The sequence below is a fragment of the Cupressus sempervirens genome, chromosome 8 (genome assembly GCF_028749045.1).
Source record: "Cupressus sempervirens isolate cs-2001-9-10 chromosome 8, ASM2874904v1, whole genome shotgun sequence".
NCBI classification, from domain to species: domain Eukaryota; kingdom Viridiplantae; phylum Streptophyta; class Pinopsida; order Cupressales; family Cupressaceae; genus Cupressus; species Cupressus sempervirens.
This window is the reverse complement of record NC_143125.1, coordinates 450552840-450572729: the sequence shown is the minus strand read 5'-3', so window position 1 is coordinate 450572729 and position 19890 is coordinate 450552840. Positions and strand designations below refer to the sequence as shown.

Sequence of the window (19890 nt, the reverse complement as noted above, 5' to 3'; positions counted from 1 at the left end):
TTACCTTATGTCGGCTGCAAAAACTATTGCATCATAGTTTGTGCAATTACAAACTCTTATGCTGATATACTGAGTTACTTGGCTCCTGAAGTATTGCTGATACTCGGCACATGTTGTTTCCTGGATAGCTCGACACCTAAACAAAACTGTATCACTCGGCACCTTATGTTACTCGGCACTTGTTAACACTCGGCACCTTATGTTGCTCGACACTTGTTAACACTCGGCACTTGTTAACACTCAACACTTGTTAACACTTGGCACCTACAATTCACTTGGTATCTTATCTTCACTCGGCATCTGAAAACTACTCGGCACATGAAGATCACTCGGCACCTGTAGTCTTTCCTAACTCAGCATCTGTTGTGGCTCAACATGCATGGTGTACTCGGGTCCAATGTGGAATGTGATTAAGTGTGTTGGCACTCAAGTGTCAAAAACCATTATGAGGTTAACAATCTCCCCCTTTGACATGAGTGACAAAAACACTTAACTAACCTTATGAGTACATTTACTAATTTGATTGGTATATACAGAGTTTAAAGAAAACTTGATCAAAATTTGTAACTGACAATATATACACCTCAAAAAATTTGTAACTCCCCCTGAGTTAATTGTGCCTTGTTTGTATATCATGCTCCTCCTTTGTATCTTTTCTCCCCCATTGATTCATCTCATAATATCTATATCTCCCCCTATTATGTCTCTTTTCTCCCCCTTTTTGACACTTATGTCAAAGAATGTTTAAGGGTTAAGACCATATTTAGCCAAAAATGTGTTGTTTACCTCCATAATCATCTTGAGAGCTACATCCCAATTGTTCAAAGCAATTTCTAGTGAATTATGCTGGATGGCAGTCTCGGCAGCAAGATGAATAAGTCCATCTGATGTAGAAAGATTTGGGTCTTTCTTGAGAACAGTTTCAGCATATACTTGCTCTTTATGGAGTATCTCTAAATGTGGGGTAATGGAGGACTGGAGCTTTATTAATTTGGCCTTGATATTAGCCTCATCTGCTCTTAATATAGCTATTTCTTTGTGAGTGTGAAGCGATTGAGAAAAATGCTTCTCACTTTGAGCTGGATCATTTGGTAGTTGCATGCTTGAAATGTTTAAATTTCTTTCCAGGCTTAGTATCTTTTGGCTTGTTTCTTGTGTGAAGTATGAAAAATCACACAACTTTTTGTACAATGAGAATATATTCTCAAGTACCTTTTTCACTTTTTCAATAAGCTTTGCCAATTCAACTTGTGAAAGTGCAATTTGACTTGATATTTTCTCATTCACTTTCCCCTGAAATTTCTTTTCTAACCATTCCATAAGTTTTGCATCTGTTTCTAGGTCTTCATTTGTCACCTGGTCAACAATATCTATTAATTGCTCTGGGATATGCTTTGACTCATCTGGTGATTGCAAACTGAAGGCATCCATAAAGATGTCCTTAATTTCATATAGTGTTTGCTTTTGTTTATACTCCTTCCTGAGTATTTCTTGTCTTTTCCTCCTATTCAGTGCTTCTTGCACCTCATTGATTTGATCAATGGTTATTATTTTTGAGTCATAGCCTGGTATGACTATCTCCTCATCTAATTCAGGGTCTCCATAGTGAAGTACCCTTGCAACTCTGGTAGTACTAGATGTTGGTACAGATATTTGTAATGGCTGGTGTGAAGTAGTTCCCGAGGTAGGAAAATCTATTAATGTTTGTATTGCCTCTTGTTCTTTAGGGGTTTTCACTATTTCTTCCTCCTTCTATCTACCATGATCAATTATTGTAATTTGTGGAAGTGCACCTTGTGTTTGTGTTGTAGGATCAGATATAATAGTCTGTCCTATTTGTTCTATTCCTTTTTCTATGGTTGCACTTGGCTTTTGTCTTGCAGCATCAACTATGCTTTTTGGCATTTGAAATTGACTACTAGTAGTTGTAGAGATGATAGAAGGTGGTTCTTGTGGATTCACCTTATCTTCGACTATATTTTCTACTAGTTTTTGCAATTCATCTATACTGACCAATACTGGATCTGCACATAATATTGCTTGTTGTGTAGATTGGTCAAGAATTCTTTTAAGATCTTCTGCAGTTAATGGATTGATATTCTGACCAGAAGTATCAGGAACATCAGTAATAGTTACAGTGTCTGTAGGTGAGATGGATGCTTGAGGAGGGCTAGGTGGTGGCAATTGTGTGTCTTGCACACTCTGATCTGGTTGTTGCTCTTGCTCAGCTGTTCCCATTATATCCTATTTTTGTGTCTGTTCCTCCTCTCCATCTTTCTTTTCTTCTTCCTTCTTCTCTTCTTCTCTTTTCTTTTGTTCTTCTTCTCTTTTCTTTTCTTCATCTTCTTTCCTTTCTCTCCTCTCCTCTGTTGGTACAGCAGCTTCTTCCTTGTATTCTTCTTCAAGAGAATCTTCAATATTTTTGTACAAGTTCTTCCATGATTTCATTGTTCTTTGAACAATTTCTTCCATCCTGTTTTGGAGTATGAAGAATGCCCTGTATTTAGGTGTAAACCTATTATTATGCCTTTTGACTACATTCTTTACTTGTTCCCTAGTCAAATCTGGCAATACACTTGCTAGGGTTGATTCCCTCATATCCTTCTCCATCTTCAAACAGAAATGCCATCTGTCTTCTACAATTTTTGACAGTTCTTTTGGCAATTGTCCATCTAGTTCAAGTGGAGTGTACTTGAATTGTGCCATCATTCCATAAACTATTTCTTCTATCTTAGTCTATTCTTCTTTAGTAAATTTATTGAAATCAACTTTATTTAAATTACTTAAGTCACCATTTCCAATCTTTTTACATAAGCTATCAACTAAAGAATAGCTTACCTTTTCATATTGGTCTTCTTCATCAGTGTCAGGTTGAGCCACATATCTTCTTCTTTTCCTTGGCTCTTCCTGTGTTTCCTTGATTTGTTTCTTCTTTGTAACTTTCTCTTTGGCCTTTATAGTGGAGGCCCTTGTTGATGCTCATGTTGTTGGCTTTTGAGGTGATGGCGTGGCAGCTTTCTTTGATTTGAACTTAGCTAGAGGTTGTTCTGTTGCCTTTCTCTTCTTTGGCTCAGCTTCAGTTGGTGCTTCCTTGGCTTCTTCTTCCTCTGCACCTTCCTCCTTGTCTTCTCCAAGACCTTGAGTTAATTCCATTGGCCCTTGTTCTTGCTCATCTTCATCATCACTATCATCTTCTTCTTCTTCTGCTTCAGCCTCAATTTCTTTACCAAATTTCTTCTTAATCTTCTTTAATAATTTTTCTTTCTTCTTCAATGTGGAAGCATTTTTTAATTCCATGTTCATCTTTGATCATACCACATCATAAGTGCCAAAATGTGGAGCACTTTTATCTATTTCTTCTGCCAATAATGCTATTATTGCTGCAGATGCCTCATCAATATTAATTTCATATCCAAATGGCCTTAGCCATCTTACCCTTGGTATTACTGCTTGAATATAGGTAAAATCAATGTTAACTAAGAAACATATATCATTAGTATGTTTTTCTACTAAGGAAGTTGGTATCCTTGATCTTTGCTTCATGGATTTATTGAAATCCTCAAAATATCTTATCATCAAGGTATCAAAATTTTCTCCCATTTGTTCTATATATTCATTAATTTGAGCAATGATGGTTCTGTCATTCCTCCATGCCACTTTTCCAAAAGAAAGAAATTCATTCTGAATATAAAAGAATATGCAAACTAGGATTGCTCCAAATTTACATTGAGTGCCCTTTGTTCTTCTTATGGCAGCTAGGTTTTCATTGATTTGTTGTAGTTGCAGTTCTGCAAGATCATAAGTATGATCCTTTTTCACCAATTTGTAGCCTACATCTACTGGAATACATGGTACACTATTGAGTCTACTGGATTGGTAGATTTTATGGGCAATGACTCTAACAACAAACTCAACTAGAGGATCCTGTATGGTATGAATTGTCATTCCTCTTTTGTTCCACTGGGAACTAGTATTTTGTTTAATAACCTCCTTTGATTCACTTCTTAGGGTTTTGTAGCGATCTAGGGTTGGGTACCCTGTTACTCTATGTATGATTTCTTTGGTCAATTTGAAGGGAATATCTTCTAACCACAAATTTCCACCATGAATTCTGCTCAGTACAAGTCTAACCCATTCTATTTTGAATACAGTGGGAAAGCTTAAAACTCAGGTCAAACCCTTTCTTTCAATGATTTTGAATTCTTCTTTCAAGACTCCATCTACACACAGTTTCTCATAGGCTTGTCTTATTTCCATGTCTCCTAGAGCACCTATCTTACACTTGTAACATTTTCTCACGTCTTGGACCATTACAACTTTTGGGGGAATATGGGAGAGAGCTCTGGCAGGGTCATTTTTGTAGGCAACTTTGGGAATATGATGGAAATCAGGTTGCTTGACCTCATTTGAAACTAACTGAACTTCAAAAGACTCTTTTTCCTTGATTTTCTTCCAACTTGACGCCATTTATGCAAACTAGGGTTTTCACAACAAAAGAATATGAAACTACGTAGCTTGGCACAAATGAAAATACCTCAAGATCGATGAAAAACATGTTCAATGCAATTGCAATCTGCTTGATACGATGGATTCTTGCTATGAAGTCGCTTAGCTCTCTTTCTTCTTCTTTGCTTCTTGATCGTGATGAGTTAAACTGATTGAAATCGTGATAGTATACCCTATTTTCATCGCATTAAATGCTCAACTGCCAACTCGGATTCTGAAGAAATTTTAACCTAACTCGGCTTGCACTATATTTTCACTTTACTCGGCTTCCATTCGAGTTAACCAACTCGGCATCAGTTATCAGCTCAGTCGCTGTTGGGAGCTCAGCATCTGTTGGAGTTTAACTCGGTATCCAAAGACAGCTCGACAACAACATTTGACATCTTGTTTCATGTAGGTTTATACTTTGCTTATCTTCTCTGTCTTGGGATTGATGTGTGATATAGCTTTGTATATCAATCTTGTGTACTTCTAATGCTTAGTTTGATGAAGTGTGATCACTTGACCCATTGGGTGAAGTGATCCCTCCACTTGATGTGTTGCACTCATCTTTCTTTTTCCAAGTCTTGTTCATTTGTCCCCTTATCTTTTCGACATCAATCTTTTGTTTTCCTTTGTTTTCTTCAGTCTTGGGTGCCTTTGATCTTGTAGGACAGTTTCTGCTGATATGACCAATTTTCAAACAACTGAAACGTGTAGTTTGATTCAACCATCTTTTGTAGTTTCCTCTGAAATGTGTTCTTATGCAGTTCTATGATATATGTCCATATTCTTGACAATAATGACAACTATACCTAATATTGTAATCCCAATGATAATGACTTTCATTCCCTTCTATTTTTGCTGGTTGATTTGATGTCCACATAGGTTTTGATCTGCATTCAAATGCCCTATATCCATACTTTTTGCAATTATAACAATGTCCATCAAATCTTTGAGTCCTTGTGACATTGGATCTACAATTTTGTGTCATATGTCCTTGCATGTTGCACTTGTGACAGAAACTCTTATTTTTGGGTGTGTTTGATTGATTGAATCTTCTACTCCTGCACACATTAGCTGTATGCCCCTTCTTATTACAATAATGACAAGTGGGTTTTGAATTCTTACTTTTGTCACTTCTTTGTTCAGCATGCTTTGATGATTCCCCAACTTCAGTGCTATTGTATCCTAGTCCTAATGTATCATGGGCAGATTTTGGAGATTTCAACAACTGTTCAAAATACTTGATGGCTTCACTTGATTTGTTGAGATTCTCTGCTACCTCTTTTTCTCTGTTCAATTCATTCTGCATTTGTTCATTCTGCATCTTCAAAGTAGAGATCTCAATATCTTTTACATTGAGTTCATGATGAAGGTTCATCATTTGGGCAAGTGTATCCATCTGCATGTTTGAGATCCTTGTCAATTCAGTACATTTCTCTTCAAGTCTATTTGCAAGATTTCTTTTGTCATTTTCCATCATGACCTTATCATCAATTGCTCCTTTTTTTGTGTTCAGTAATTTCACATATCATTATGGCCTATGATTCATGTTCCATCTTGAGAGATCTTATCTCCTCTGCTTGAACTTTGTTTTTCTCCATTAGTTCTGCTATTGCTGCATCAAACTCTATAGTATCTCCGTTGGAAAATATGTTGGTGGTATCAATCTCCTTGTAGTGTATATCATTTTCAGCTATGGCTAGATCCTTCCTTTTTTTTAATGAGTTTCTCAACTTGTTTCTAAATTCCTCCAAGCTATGCAGAGCAAGTTGCACATCTATCACCTGATTTTCAATGATCTTTCCAAGTTTGAAAGCTTCCATCTTTAGATCTTTTCCTCCAAGCTGTTAGACTTTTCCTTGTGAGAACCTGGACTAGCTCTTATACCAATTGTTGGAATATTCAAATATGGAAAGAATACTTATGAGAGGGTGGGGGTGAATCATAAGTATCACACTTTAACCAATAAAACTTTTAACTGAAAGTAAATTGCATGCATGTAAATACATCAAGTAAACATGAAACTAAACACATGCATCAACAACTCATAACACTTGAATTTGGTAACCCAGAAACCCTCTAGGAATAAGAAGGTAAAATTAGGGTGGGGATGATACCCACAAAAATTACTACGGCAATATTGTTCAACCACTTCTGATGGTCTGCCCTTTTAAAGGCTTGCCCTATTAAAGGCTTTACACTGTATCAATAGTGACCTGGTTAGAGGATTTACAAACACTTAACATGAAGTGTCACCCTATTAGAGGATTTAATCACTTGTTTAAAGCATCTATGAAATAGCTGTTAAGCTAACCTATCACCATAGGATTTTCATTCTAATACAATTGCTAGAGAGTATTAGGTACAATGAACCTGATAGATTACAATCCTTGATTGCTGAATGTAGGCACCTTTTCCGCTTTCTCTGATCTTGATCCTTTTGTGATCTGATAACCCTTGCTTCTAAAAATAGATTTCCTTGTGCACCCTTGTTTGTCCACTCATATATTTTACAATGAAATTTTGTCTTCCTTATAAAGACATTTGAGGATTTAGGGTTAGGTATGGATCTACGATCCATATTCAATCTCCATTTTTTGCTTATTATTTGCATTTCTTCTATTGGTTACACGCTTTTATCATTTTTCTTATTGGCTGCATGTAGATTGCATAGGAAAGATAAAAGATTCAATCTCATCATTTAAATCCTTTGAGATTTACCTTATGTCGGCTGCAAAAACTGTTTGCATCATAGTTTGTGCAATTACAAACTCTTATGCTGATATACTGAGTTACTCGGCTCTTGAAGTATTGCTGATACTTGGCACGTGTTGTTTCCTAGATAGCTCGGCACCTAAAAAAAATTGTATCACTCGGCACCTTATGTTACTCAGCACTTGTTAACACTCGGCAGTTGTTAACACTCGGCACCTACACTTCACTCAGTATTTGATCTTCACTCGGCATCTGAAAACTACTCAGCACCTGGAGTCTTTCCTAACTCGGCATCTATTGTGGCTCGGCATGCATGGTGTACTCGGCTCCAATGTGGAATGTGATTAAGTGTGTTGGCACTCAAGTGTCAAATACCATCATGAGGTTAACAAAGTGGCCCATTGTAATTGCACTACTGATAAAGTGCCCAAAGCATCTATTTTGGGAGGGTTTCTTGATTTAGTGAAAAGGGGGGGTGTTCTTGGTGTTGTGTTCTCTCTTTTCTGCACTTTTCTTTCATTTTCTATGTTATGGGCAACTTTGAGTTTCCTAAATTAACTCCTCATAAAAATGCTTCATGGTCAATCAAAATAAGGTATCGCTTAATGCATAATGGAGTTTCACAATATGTAGATGATACCCTTCCTAAACCAATAGGTGATAAATTATTAAAAGGTGATATTTTAGCTTGGGTAGCCATGGATAGGAAAGCCCTAGGTGATATATGTTTAGGGGTAGATGATAAGATCATGTATCAAATCAAGAAGTGTATTGCATCAAAGGAAGCTTGGGATACCCTCGAAAACATTTATGGTAAAGTGTCTGAAGAAGATGTGTTCAAAATTGAAGATGACCTTGTTTCCTTAGATCCTAAGTCATATGAATCAATACAGGATTTCATCATCAAGGTGAATGAACTAAGGACAAAGCTTATTGATTGTGGGAGTTCTATCAAAGATGACATACTGATCTATCTCCTACATAGCAACTTGCCATCAGAGTGTTCCACATTTGTATCTTCTTTTAACACCTCTAAGACTACCTTAGGGTCTACCTACAAGAAAGTCACTTTTGATGAATATGCTAGACTGTTGGATGATGAAGAAAAGAAGTTGAAATCAATGGGGATTCTCAAATCACCTTAGTCTAAAGCATTGGTAGCTAATAATGAGGGTTCTCAAAATTCAGCTAGAAAGTCTTCAAATAAAAGAAAGGGTAAGAAGAAATGGAAGAGAAAATCTGAGGATGCAGAAAAGAAAACACCACAATCTAATGAACAAGGCAAGTCCTCAAATTCTACCAAGAAGGGGGACAATAATAAGGAGAAGAAGAAGTGTGCTTATTGAAAGAAATCCGGTCATTAAGAGTATGAGTGTTATCTCAAGAAGATTGATGAGTTGACCAACATCATGAAGAAACATAATGTTCCATTGCCTAATGCTTACAAGGAGAAGGGTCTTCTTCATATTCAAAGGGCAAAGGGCAATCATTCATGGAAAATGCAGACTCTTCAAAGGAATGGATATTTGACTTAGGTGCCTCTTATCACATGGTTTCTTCAAAGGAGGATTTTTCTTCATTGAATCACTCAAAGGTACCTCACATCTTCATGGGAGATGATAGAAAAATGGAAGTTGAAGGGACAGGAAATGTGGAGATGCAAAATGGAGAGTTTCAAAATGTTCTCTATGTTCCAAACCTAAGTTCAAATCTCCTATCAACCTACCAAATCACTCACCTAGGAGATGGACTTAGAGTTGAGTTCCTTCCAGACTCAGTAAAAGTGCACAGTCTTAAAGATGAGTCCTTGGTTGCAGTGGGGAAAGTGAATCGTAAGAAGAGGTTGTACTCATTCTCCCATTTTGTGCCCAAGTCTTCTTCAAAGGCCTTATTATCACAATCAAATTCAAACATGCAATTATGGCATGAGCGGTATGGTCATCTTGACTACCACTACCTTCAACAACTTTCCACATACAAAATGGTCAAAGATCTATCTCAAATCAACTTTTCCAAAGGTGAATGTTCAACAGATTTAGTTGATATGCATCTAGAGAGGAAGTTACAAACAGGGAAGTCTTCAAAAGCACCAAGTGTTCTTCAAATGGTTCACATGGTATTAGTAGGTCCTTTTGCATTCAGCCAGGGTCGCTACATACTTACCTTTGTTGATGACTTTTCAAGGTTCACTTGGGTCTACTTTTTGCATAGTAATGGTGAAGTGTTGGACAAGTTTCTAGACTTCAAGACTTATGTAGAATGAAAATCTAGGAAAGTCATTAAAGTTCTCCGCATGCACAATGGAAGCATGTATGTGAACAAAAGACTTATGGACTTTTGCAGACTTGAGGGCATTGATCTTTAGACTCTAGCAGCATTCAGTTCACATAATATAGATGTTACAGCTTTGAGGATCCGAACTCTTAAGTCTATGGAAAATTCTATGGTACATGCCAAGTCTCTCGATCCATCATTCGAAGTCGATACAATCTCAAGTGCCACTCACATTCTTAATCATTCTCCTCATCCAACCTTAGATGGAAAAACTCCTTTTGAGGCATGGTGCGGTAGAAATCCTATTGTGACACACTTCAAAGTCTTCAGTTGTCCTACATGGACAAACGGATCTTCCAAGGGTTGCAAGGCATAGTTATCTCAGCCTTGTACTTTCATTGGTTATGAAGACAGTGTGAAGGCATACAAACTTCTAGATCCTGAGACACATCAAATTTTTGTGGAGAAGGATGTATACTTTGAGGAAAGTTCACCAAGCTTGCCCTCTACTCCTCTTCACACATCATACAATGTGGAAACTGATATTGATTCCAGAGATAATGCTTCAACAAATTTATACATGTGGGGTTCTATTGACAATTGCACTGAGAGGTCACTACCTCAGTTCAGTCCACATGCATACATCACCACAATGATAGGTCCAGAACAATAGGGTACAAATTTGGGGGACAATATTGATGATATGCCTCTTCTTCTTGATGCAGAATTACCTTCTTCAATTGTCATGAGGGCTCCATCTGACTCTCCTGTTCATTCTCTACATGATCAATCGTCACAGGTTGAAGTGATTAAGGATACTTATGATCAGCAGTTGCAGCAGGGTTCTTCATCAGTTGCAGAGATAGACAGTTCTTTGGGACAGGTTCTTCAACTAGTTGAGCAAGTTTTAGGGACATCACTTATCCATGGGATTCTTTCCATGCATAGCAGAAGCGTCTCATTTGTACCCATGGCATTATTTCTTCCTAAGGGGAGGAACACCATTATGTAGTCTTGGATTAGCTTCTTCATCAAAGCAGTCACTATTTGGCATTCTTCTTTGGGGGGGGGGGGCGGGAGAGCCCATTCTGTTTCTCTTCCTCTTCTCATCATTCTCTTATGTATATAGTGGATGCATGTCGTAATGGGGGGGAGGGGGGGGGGTCTTGATTACTCCATCCATCCATGCATCCCTATTTATCTCTCTTTTTGGGGGAGGATTTTTCCCATGAGGTTTTCCCTCTTTCCCTGCTTTATGAGAGATTGCATATCATTATGTACATGGGTACCTAACATGGCCTAGTAGCTGGGACCCATTATGCATTGCATCCTAGTAGCTGTAAGATTAAGGGCATTCCCCTAAGTTGCATTTAAGGGGGGTGTTGGTGTAAATAAGTATTTACTTATTGCACTTACTTAAGTTTACTTAGGTTAATGCATTATATTAATATTTATTTATTAATCACCTAGGAGTATGTGCACTCTTGTGAGTTGTCATGATGACATCATAGGGGTTCGCACCTCTTTTAAGCACATGTTGTCTACAACACAATAATCTTCTACACACATATGACACTTTGTCATTCTTATCCATCCATCTAGAATGTTGGATAAGGTGCTTAGTTGTCTTATCTCCTAGTTGTTTCTAGAGACATTCTAGGTGCTTCCTAAGAGGCCTTTATATACATGCACTCATAGTATACTCTTAAGCTAGAATATTGAATGAATATCATCATTCTGATCATACTCTATCTATTTTGGTCTACTGTGTGCTTGTGTTGAGTTCTTTAGTTCTTGGGTGAATTCTAGCCTAAGCCAAATTCTTACAATTATGAAGATTTTTTAAAGATATATTAAGGGATGTAAGAAATATTTTGTAATCGAAACCTTTTTATTATTTATATTTGTATGGTTCGTTTACATAATTGGGAATTCATTAGATAGAAGTGGAGAAATAATGGCATGTAGATTAATAATTGTACCCTTTTCATCAACTTCTTTATGGAAATTTTCATTCCTTTTACTAATAGAGTAATCCTAAAATCTCTATGAACCAAAGTTCTATTGTTGTTGAGAGTGATAACATAGGTGGCAACATGGGTAGAATTGAACCAAATTAATATGATGAATTAAAAAATGTTTTTATAATATAGTACATTGGAAAGGATTGAGAGGTTAAAAGATTAATTAAAACTATGAATGGATATAATGATGGTTGTCCATTCACTTTTCTTCTTTTTAGGTGGATCGAAGGGTTACTATGGGAATAATTGCATGGGAGGAAATGATTTTTAAAGTGATGAGCCTCCCAACTACAAACAAGAAATGAGAAAAAAAATGACCCATGTGTAAGATAATGGAAACCTCAATAAAGGAAAATTGAAAGAATAGTCAAGCTTCATGAAGGCTATGAAAGAGACAAACTAATGATGGCTTGTCCATCCACTTTTCTTCTTTTTAGGTGGATTGAAGGGTTACTATGGGAATAATTTCATGGGAGGAAATGATTGTTAAAGTGACAAGCCTCCCAATTAAAAACAAGAAATGAGAAAAAATGACCCATGTGTAAGATAATGGCAACCTCAATAAAGGAAAATTGAAAGAACAACCAAGCTTCATGAAGGCTATGAAAAAGACAAACTAATGGAACCCTAGGACCAAGTATGCCTCCTAGTGATGAAATATTGCACTTTGGAAGTTAGGTTTAGGGTGTATTTTTCATCACATGTCCATGCTTAATCACTTCCATAATCGTGGTCTTATCTCTTTTCCCTTTTTTCCTTTTGCATTTGTTGGAGAGTTTTGTGAAAGACAATATGGATAGTTCCAAGAGCCAATATAACAATTAGAAACCCATGTCTTACACTGAGGGCTATTTTTTCATCTTTTTCATGTCCACCTGCAACCCCTTAGTAAGAATAATGCCTCTTATAATAAAGTTAAATTTACCATCCAAGATATTGTCTTTGAAGAGGAGGACAAGGCTACGTAATAAATTAACACCCTTAGGAGATCCATTAGTTTGGAATTTTGTGATGTGGAACCTAATTAGACTCAGATATTTATTTGATGTGGTTTCCCCCCATATTATATCTATAGGGGTTTGGGGGTAGCACCATCAAGATGGGCTCAATGGGCAATGCCCTAGGTGCACTCTTTGTCATAGAATATGGTAGGGTCGATGGGCAACACCCTCACACGAGTTCTCAGGGGAAAGCCAAAAATGACCCTACTATTATAAAGGGTGTCAACTGCTATTTTTCTATTGCACAACTTATTCTAGGAAGTATAAAAAGCTTGTATAAAATGGCATAAGGTTAGGGATTTCATAATTTATGATGATATTGTATCTTCTTGTGATGGTATTGAGCTATAAGGGATTGCAGATTGTAATCCATGGATAATAATAATATTAGACTTTCTCTTGGTGGACGTAGCCCAGGGATTGGGAGAATGTAATGCCTCACCATGTGACCCAAAAGAAGTTAACCTAAAGTTTTACTAAGTTTGTCAAACTTTTTTTTAGAGATCAAGATACAACAACAATTATAGAATAGTGGAAGCAATTAACATACACTCATACATCAACAACACATAAATAGGTTACAACTCTTAAGGGTCCCATGACGTTGAATCACATTTAAGTTTAATTAATAATAAATATAATACATAATAAAGTCATATCAATTAATAATATACTAGTATGAATCCATTTAAATAATATAATATCATCCCGAATGCCACTTGGAAATAATCATAATGCACCATCATCCACTATACTGGTCACGGGGTATGAAGGGCTAAAATAATATACATCATGAAATAAATTACATCATCTCTTAAGATCTTATGAAATAAAAAATAATACAATAGTACAACCATCCATCATAGAAATACAAGAACAGATAGAAATGAACATCTGCACAAACACATCCAACAACACCATCTAATGGTCGAATCTTAATGGTATAAGAAAAAAGCACTATCACTCGACCTCATGGAATCTAAATGACCCACTCCCACCACACTGAGGAGATAGTCTCAAGTCCCAAACATGCTAACAAACTCAAAAGTCAAAAAACCAACACCTAGGTTCAAGGAATCACCTAAAAGAAAACTATCTCAAAGGGTACCAAGACACAAGTATCAACTAATCCTAGAGGCAACACAGACATGTAGGAAATCTACTATGCAAGTGGGCAAGTGTCATCGCATGAACCAACTCTAGGGTTACCCGACTATTCTTTTAATACTTCAGCCCCCTAGTGACTCTATGTGGCACTAGTATCCTCTTGTACTGACGAGGCATACTAATGAGTCAACTCTAAGGTTGCATGGCTAGTCTTTTAATCCTCTAGCCCCTTAGTGACTTTCTGTGGTACCAATATCTTGTTAATTCATTTTAAACCATTTAATGAAATGTAAGTTCTAATGGTAATACTACCATCACTATGCCAATCTAAGCTACCATAGTCATTATAAGTCTTATTTATAGTAATCAAGAAAAGTCACATGGGGCTATAGAAAATAATGTCTAAAACATAGACCTTAAACATATAAATCTTAAAATAAGTAAGGCCATTTAAATTTTTCATTAATAATTTACATTCTAATAAATCATTTAAATGAGTTTGATCCCAATTGGAGGTGTATTTGATAATTTTGCATTCAGGAAGGATGGAAGGTTTTTAAATTTTCTATCATCATTTAAAAGTGTGATATTAGAGAGAACAAACTTGAAATGGGTTTGGTCCCAATTGGGGATGTATTTTATAATCTAGCGTTCAGGAAGGATGGAAGGTTTTTTAATTTTCCATCATCATTTAAAAGTGTGATATTAGAGAGAAAATTCGGGTTGATTGATGATATTTTGTGGAGTCATAGAGATTTTATATTGGCAAAAGCCGCTAAATATCTCAAAGGGAAAGCTCAGCTTATTGAGGATTTCCTCAGTCATGGTCATGAGGGTTTGGGAAGCATGCGAGGATACGGGAGGAATAGAGTGCAAGTGGAGGATTTTGAGAAAAGTTCAATTAATATAATGCAAATAGATAATCCATTTGCTCAATTGGATTTGTTGGAAGATGGGGCCTTGGTTTTGATGGATTGGGAACTAGTATTGATGAGTTGATTTTGGGTTGGGAGGAGTGGGAAACTATCAGTAGATTCATGGTTTTTGTGAAGCGGGTTTGTTTTTTCCGGTATTAATATGGTAATTTTTTGAATATACAGATGAAGTGTAATGTTTGGTGGAGCTCATAGGGGCTTAATTTTGTATTGAGATTGAAATTTGTAGATACGAAAGGGCATTTTTTGTGAATTTTTATGTATAGTGGATAGGTGGTGCAAGATGTTAAATTTATATGTCATAGGCATGTATGTTGTGTATATTGGGTTTGCTTTTGTAAGATCTCTATTGTATGCTCAAAATTATAAGGGCTTCAATTACTTTTCTCTTGAGATGGTCTTGCTGTATACATTATTGTATATTTTTTCTGTTACTCTGTATTTGCTAATGACTGGAGGGTTTCTTACTGGTTTCTTCCATTCACAAGCCATTGAACCAAGTTATATATAGATAAATATATCTAAAGTGGCATGCCACTTTTCGCCTAAATATTTATTAAAAAATCATTAAATTTTTATTTTTATAAACTTAAAATATCATATTTTTGTTAATCTATGTTACACGAATATATAATTCATGTCCCTGTGTGGGACTTGTCTACATCCCAAAATGTTTTGGTGGATAATGGGGCGAAAAGGGAATGTCCTCCAATCATACCAGATTTCAAAAATTGTAGGAAATAACAAGGAACATGATAGCTAATCATCCTCAAAACACCTAGGTGGCCCCAATTTGTCCCCCAAACTAAAAAGTGTACCCTAGACCAAATAAATTTTAACAAAAATAAAAATAAAATAACACTTCTTTTCAAAAAAAATGTCAAAACTCAATTTGGAGCCCACAAGGTTCAAATTTGTGTCCACGAACAATAAAATTTAAATGAGGCCTAAAATAGAGGAAAAATCAATAATTAAATTTGTGATTATATATGCCTAAATTTTGTATATATAAATATATAAATAATTTTGTAAACATATATTTGAGACATTTTGATTTAGATATTTATATTAATATTCATTGTTTTGATGTTTAAAACTATTGTAATACTGAATCTGTGTTTTAAAAAATTCTCCCCCACACACTATTTCATGATCTTTTAGAGAGCATCCCAAAAACACATCACATGTAGTTCTGCATCCCCAAAACATTGTCAAACATGAATCTTAATATAAGAAATTGTTTATTTTCTCTAATTTACTAATTATTTTATAAATATTATCCATTACCTTACCTCGAGAGAAATAGATTTAATGAACCTACCATAGTAGCCCAACAACTAGTCCTCTCGTCTATTCTCCCATAGATTTTACCATAACAAGGTTTGAAAAAATAGAATAAATGCATCATTGATTAAATGGATTTTTGTATCATCAATTGTTAACAAAAAGAAATCTCGTCTTTTTCTTAGACTGATCAATTCCATCACATTATTTGACCCCATAGCAGGTTTTTACAAGTATTCAGATTAATATACAAAAGAAATCAAGCAAATAATGAATTAAATCGTTTCAGACTGTGAGGAGAATGACCAGCCATCATTAATACGCTCAGCATTAGCTCCTTCACCTGCTGCACCCAAGGCCACAAGTAATGGATATAACCGTTCTGCCAACCAGTCTCCATTACTCGCACGAGGGAAGTTATTTTCAAATCGGATGATCTCTTCAAACCTGCATCAGCATGTAAGAGAGATTAATTTAAGACAATTAGATTTCCACAATCTTATAAGAATGACGTTGTAGTTTTTGAATTCGATTGTGTAAGATTTTTTTATATCAATGTTTTGGATCACATTCTGTGATCCATTTACCATCTTTCTTCGGAATGCAAAAGAGTGACAGGAGAGATGATAGATTATAGAGCATAAAAAAATCTTACACAATCAAATCCAGAAATTATAATAAGATTAATTTTGTACTCTGCAGTTTGAATAAAAAATCTGATGTTCCTATTTTGTTCACTATGCTTCTAATTTGAAACACCATACCTTTTATGAAGAAGATGATAGGTGAGCCACTTATCAAACGCCTCAGCCCAAATGAGTGGAGGACTAGTTGTCTGCAAATGGGTGAGTCCTACATTGTTACAAACACCCAGAACAACAACTCCCTCATGCTTTAATGGTGCTAATGCCCTTCCTACATTGTAATGAAATGTGGCATCCCTCTTTGCTTGGACTGAGAGTTCACAGAGGGCTACATCAGAGATATAATTATGAACACTCGGTATAACTGTAGATTGTGTCCCACTCTCAGCTCTCTTCACCAAAGTCTTTTGTCTCACATTTTTCACTCCTGCTCTCATCAATAGGTCCTTCACTCTTTCTGCTAATGCATCACTTCTTTCATCTGTGGCTTTTACCTGTAACAACCAGAAAGTTACTAGCTCAGCGATGATCCTTTCTTCATCCTTCAAAAATTACATGACATTAGATTACAAACATTACATTGTGTACTGAGAATTAAAAGATTTTTTCTTGTCAAGGTCTTATAATTGCCGTTTCCAGTAAAATAAACAGACCCTTCTCTTCCACCATTATCAGAAGACAAAACAAGGCCTCCTTGGAACTATACTAGGATTTCCCTAGAACATTGACAGCAATTGAATAGATGACTGTTTTTTCTTAACATGCTCTGGAGAACCAATAAGATGCATTGGAGCTATGGGATAAATAAGTTCTAAGATATTTAACTTATGAAAAACTTTTCTGACCCTGTGCGGCATTGGTGAAGCAGCCTATGAGCTCTTCAATTCTACCTATATGTGACATGCATAAACAGTCAATTTATACCATTCCTATAATCAGCTGTAATGCTCTTAATGTCTTCCTGTATTGACAGGAAACATATCAGTACTTATTGACGCTCTCTAGTTGCCTATAGATAATTTATGTTTCTATAATACAAGTGTCTAAAATTCATGGTTTAATTCTGATATGGTTTATTGAACTACAATTTACATGAAGGTATCTATAAAACAAGTGTCCAGAATTTCTAATCTAAATCTGATATGGTCAATTTATATTAAGCATTTATAGGCTACAATTTATATTAAGAAGTCTCTAGAATTTTTAGTCTAAATCTGATATGGCCATTTTATATTAAACATCTATAGACTACAATTTATATTAAGCTATTTATAATACAAATTTCTAGAATTTCTAGTCTAAATATGGTATGGCCAATTTATATTAAGCATCTATAGGCTACAATTTATATTAAGTATCTATAATACAAGTGTCTAGAATTTCTGATCTAAATCTGATATGGCCTATTTATATTAAGCATCTATAAAAAAAAAAGTCTAGAATTTCTAATCCTAATTCTGATGTGTAATTGTGAACTACAATTCACATAAACTGCAATCCATTAGAACTCAAACCTAGAACCTCCCATTAACTATTTATATATTATATTATAGATCAAATAACATTCAAACCTTAAACCTCCCACTTAATATTAAAGTGCTTTACCAATTGAACTAGTGGCCTTCGTTAACTATGCTATGACTAATCTGCACCAAGCAAAAGATTGAACCATTGAGAAGACAGCTTGTTTCTAAAATCCAAACTTTTAACTCATACCATATCAGCAAAACAGATTCAGGGCAACCATCTTCAAAAGCACATGTTTACAAAAAGAAATTCACAGAGTGCATAAACATCCAAATAACTTACATCAGAGCGAAGTTGTGGAAGAAGGCCCGGAAGATCCTGCTTCCTTGTCTGAGTTTGTGAAGCCCGGCGAGTGGTTACTATGAGCAAATCAGCTCTGGGCCTCCCACACAACCTGGGCAACCTCTGAATCAAATCCTTTGGCATAACATTACAAAAGCAGCAATAGGCTTTTGTGTTTATAGTTATACCACCTAAATGTGAATCCTCCTGGGTTAGTTCTACCACTGTGGGCAGCCCATTAACCCCACCCTCCACATACACCCATCCATCCATCGAGCGTCTACCCTCATCTCCCACATCAATCCATTCATCTTCCACCTCACACATTGGTCTACTATTGCCTTCAGCCATTGTAGAACTACTATTGTGCTTTGAAATCCTCCCGAGTTATAACAATTATGAATTAGGACTATTGTGCTTTAGGTTTAAAAGTACAAGCTATTATGAGGGTTATGAGCCCATATATATAGAGAGAAATTGAGGTGGGGCAAGAAGAGGAGAAAATGCTGACTGGTTCAATGAACCTTCCTTGGATGAGATCTGAGATAGAGCAACGTGGAATGGTCAATGTGGGCACATCAAGGAGCCCACTTTGATGCAAACACTAATCAAATATCTGATATAATCTGATTACATGGGATAACTCTTTCCTTGCTCGTAGAACACGTATCATGAAGTTGACAGTTGTGATGAGGAATCAATAAAAACCCGCGTTCCACATGTCATAGGTTTTATTCTGGCTGAGAACGTAGCTCTTAGGGTTGCCTCACAAATTTCTCATATTATGACAAGAACACAATTTTGTATAGCCACTCGTGCCCATTTGAATTATCTGCTTGACTTTAGCACTTCGTGGGTTATCTTGAATTGCATTGTGTCAGCTTGACTTTTAGACCAGGAATTCATATTGAATTAAAACCCTATTTCTTGATAGGGTTAAAATCGAATTTGTTTTCTAGAAATACAATAGATCTACAAGCTTGTGGAAGAAGATGTATTTTGTTTGTGTTATATGTTGACTAAGTGTAATTCTATGACCGGCAAGTGATAAGATTTATTACATTCTTGAGTTGTACTTGAATGCAAAACAGAGGAGGGAAGGGTGCCGAGGGTTTCACATTAACTTGATACAAAAGCCTTTGGGATCTATTTAATTGACTTTTCATTGCTTGGGGATTGGTGGTCAAGAATCAAAGTTTCTTGCAATCACAATTTGAGAGCAACTTAGTATTTAAGTAATTGAATATGGAAGAAATTGAGTTGGATGAGGAACCTTGAATCTCAGAAAACATATTGAAAAGGACAACCGGTTGTCTCATTGTGCTTAAGATCCCAATCATTTGTAATCTGGTTCACGCACTCACAAACTTTATATGACACTCAACAATCACATTGAAATGCTGAAAATTAGCAATACCCTTGTCATTTCTCATTAGCAATATCCTTGTCATTTCCTATTTTGTGCCCATTTAGGGTGGAACCGGTCAATCACTACATGGGCTCCCTTATGGTCTAATTTATGTTTTGTGTGTATTGAATATAATTAGTGAGGCGGGCATGTTGATGTATAATAGGCATTTGTTATGGATATATTATAAGAAAGCTT

At 35.9% G+C, this 19890-nt stretch overlaps 1 protein-coding gene across 1 annotated transcript; it reads right to left on the bottom strand.

The window, feature by feature from the left end:
* Positions 1-15928: 15928 nt before the first annotated feature.
* Positions 15929-19210, bottom strand: LOC149543164 (4,5-DOPA dioxygenase extradiol-like). Its single transcript, XM_089798051.1, has 3 exons — positions 18285-19210; positions 16596-16969; positions 15929-16278 (listed from the first exon to the last, which is right to left on the bottom strand). The coding sequence occupies exons 1-3, from the start codon at positions 18633-18635 to the stop codon at positions 16107-16109; spliced, it is 897 nt and encodes a 298-aa protein (XP_089654177.1). The 5' UTR covers positions 18636-19210; the 3' UTR covers positions 15929-16106.
* Between the last annotated feature and the right edge of the window lie 680 nt (positions 19211-19890).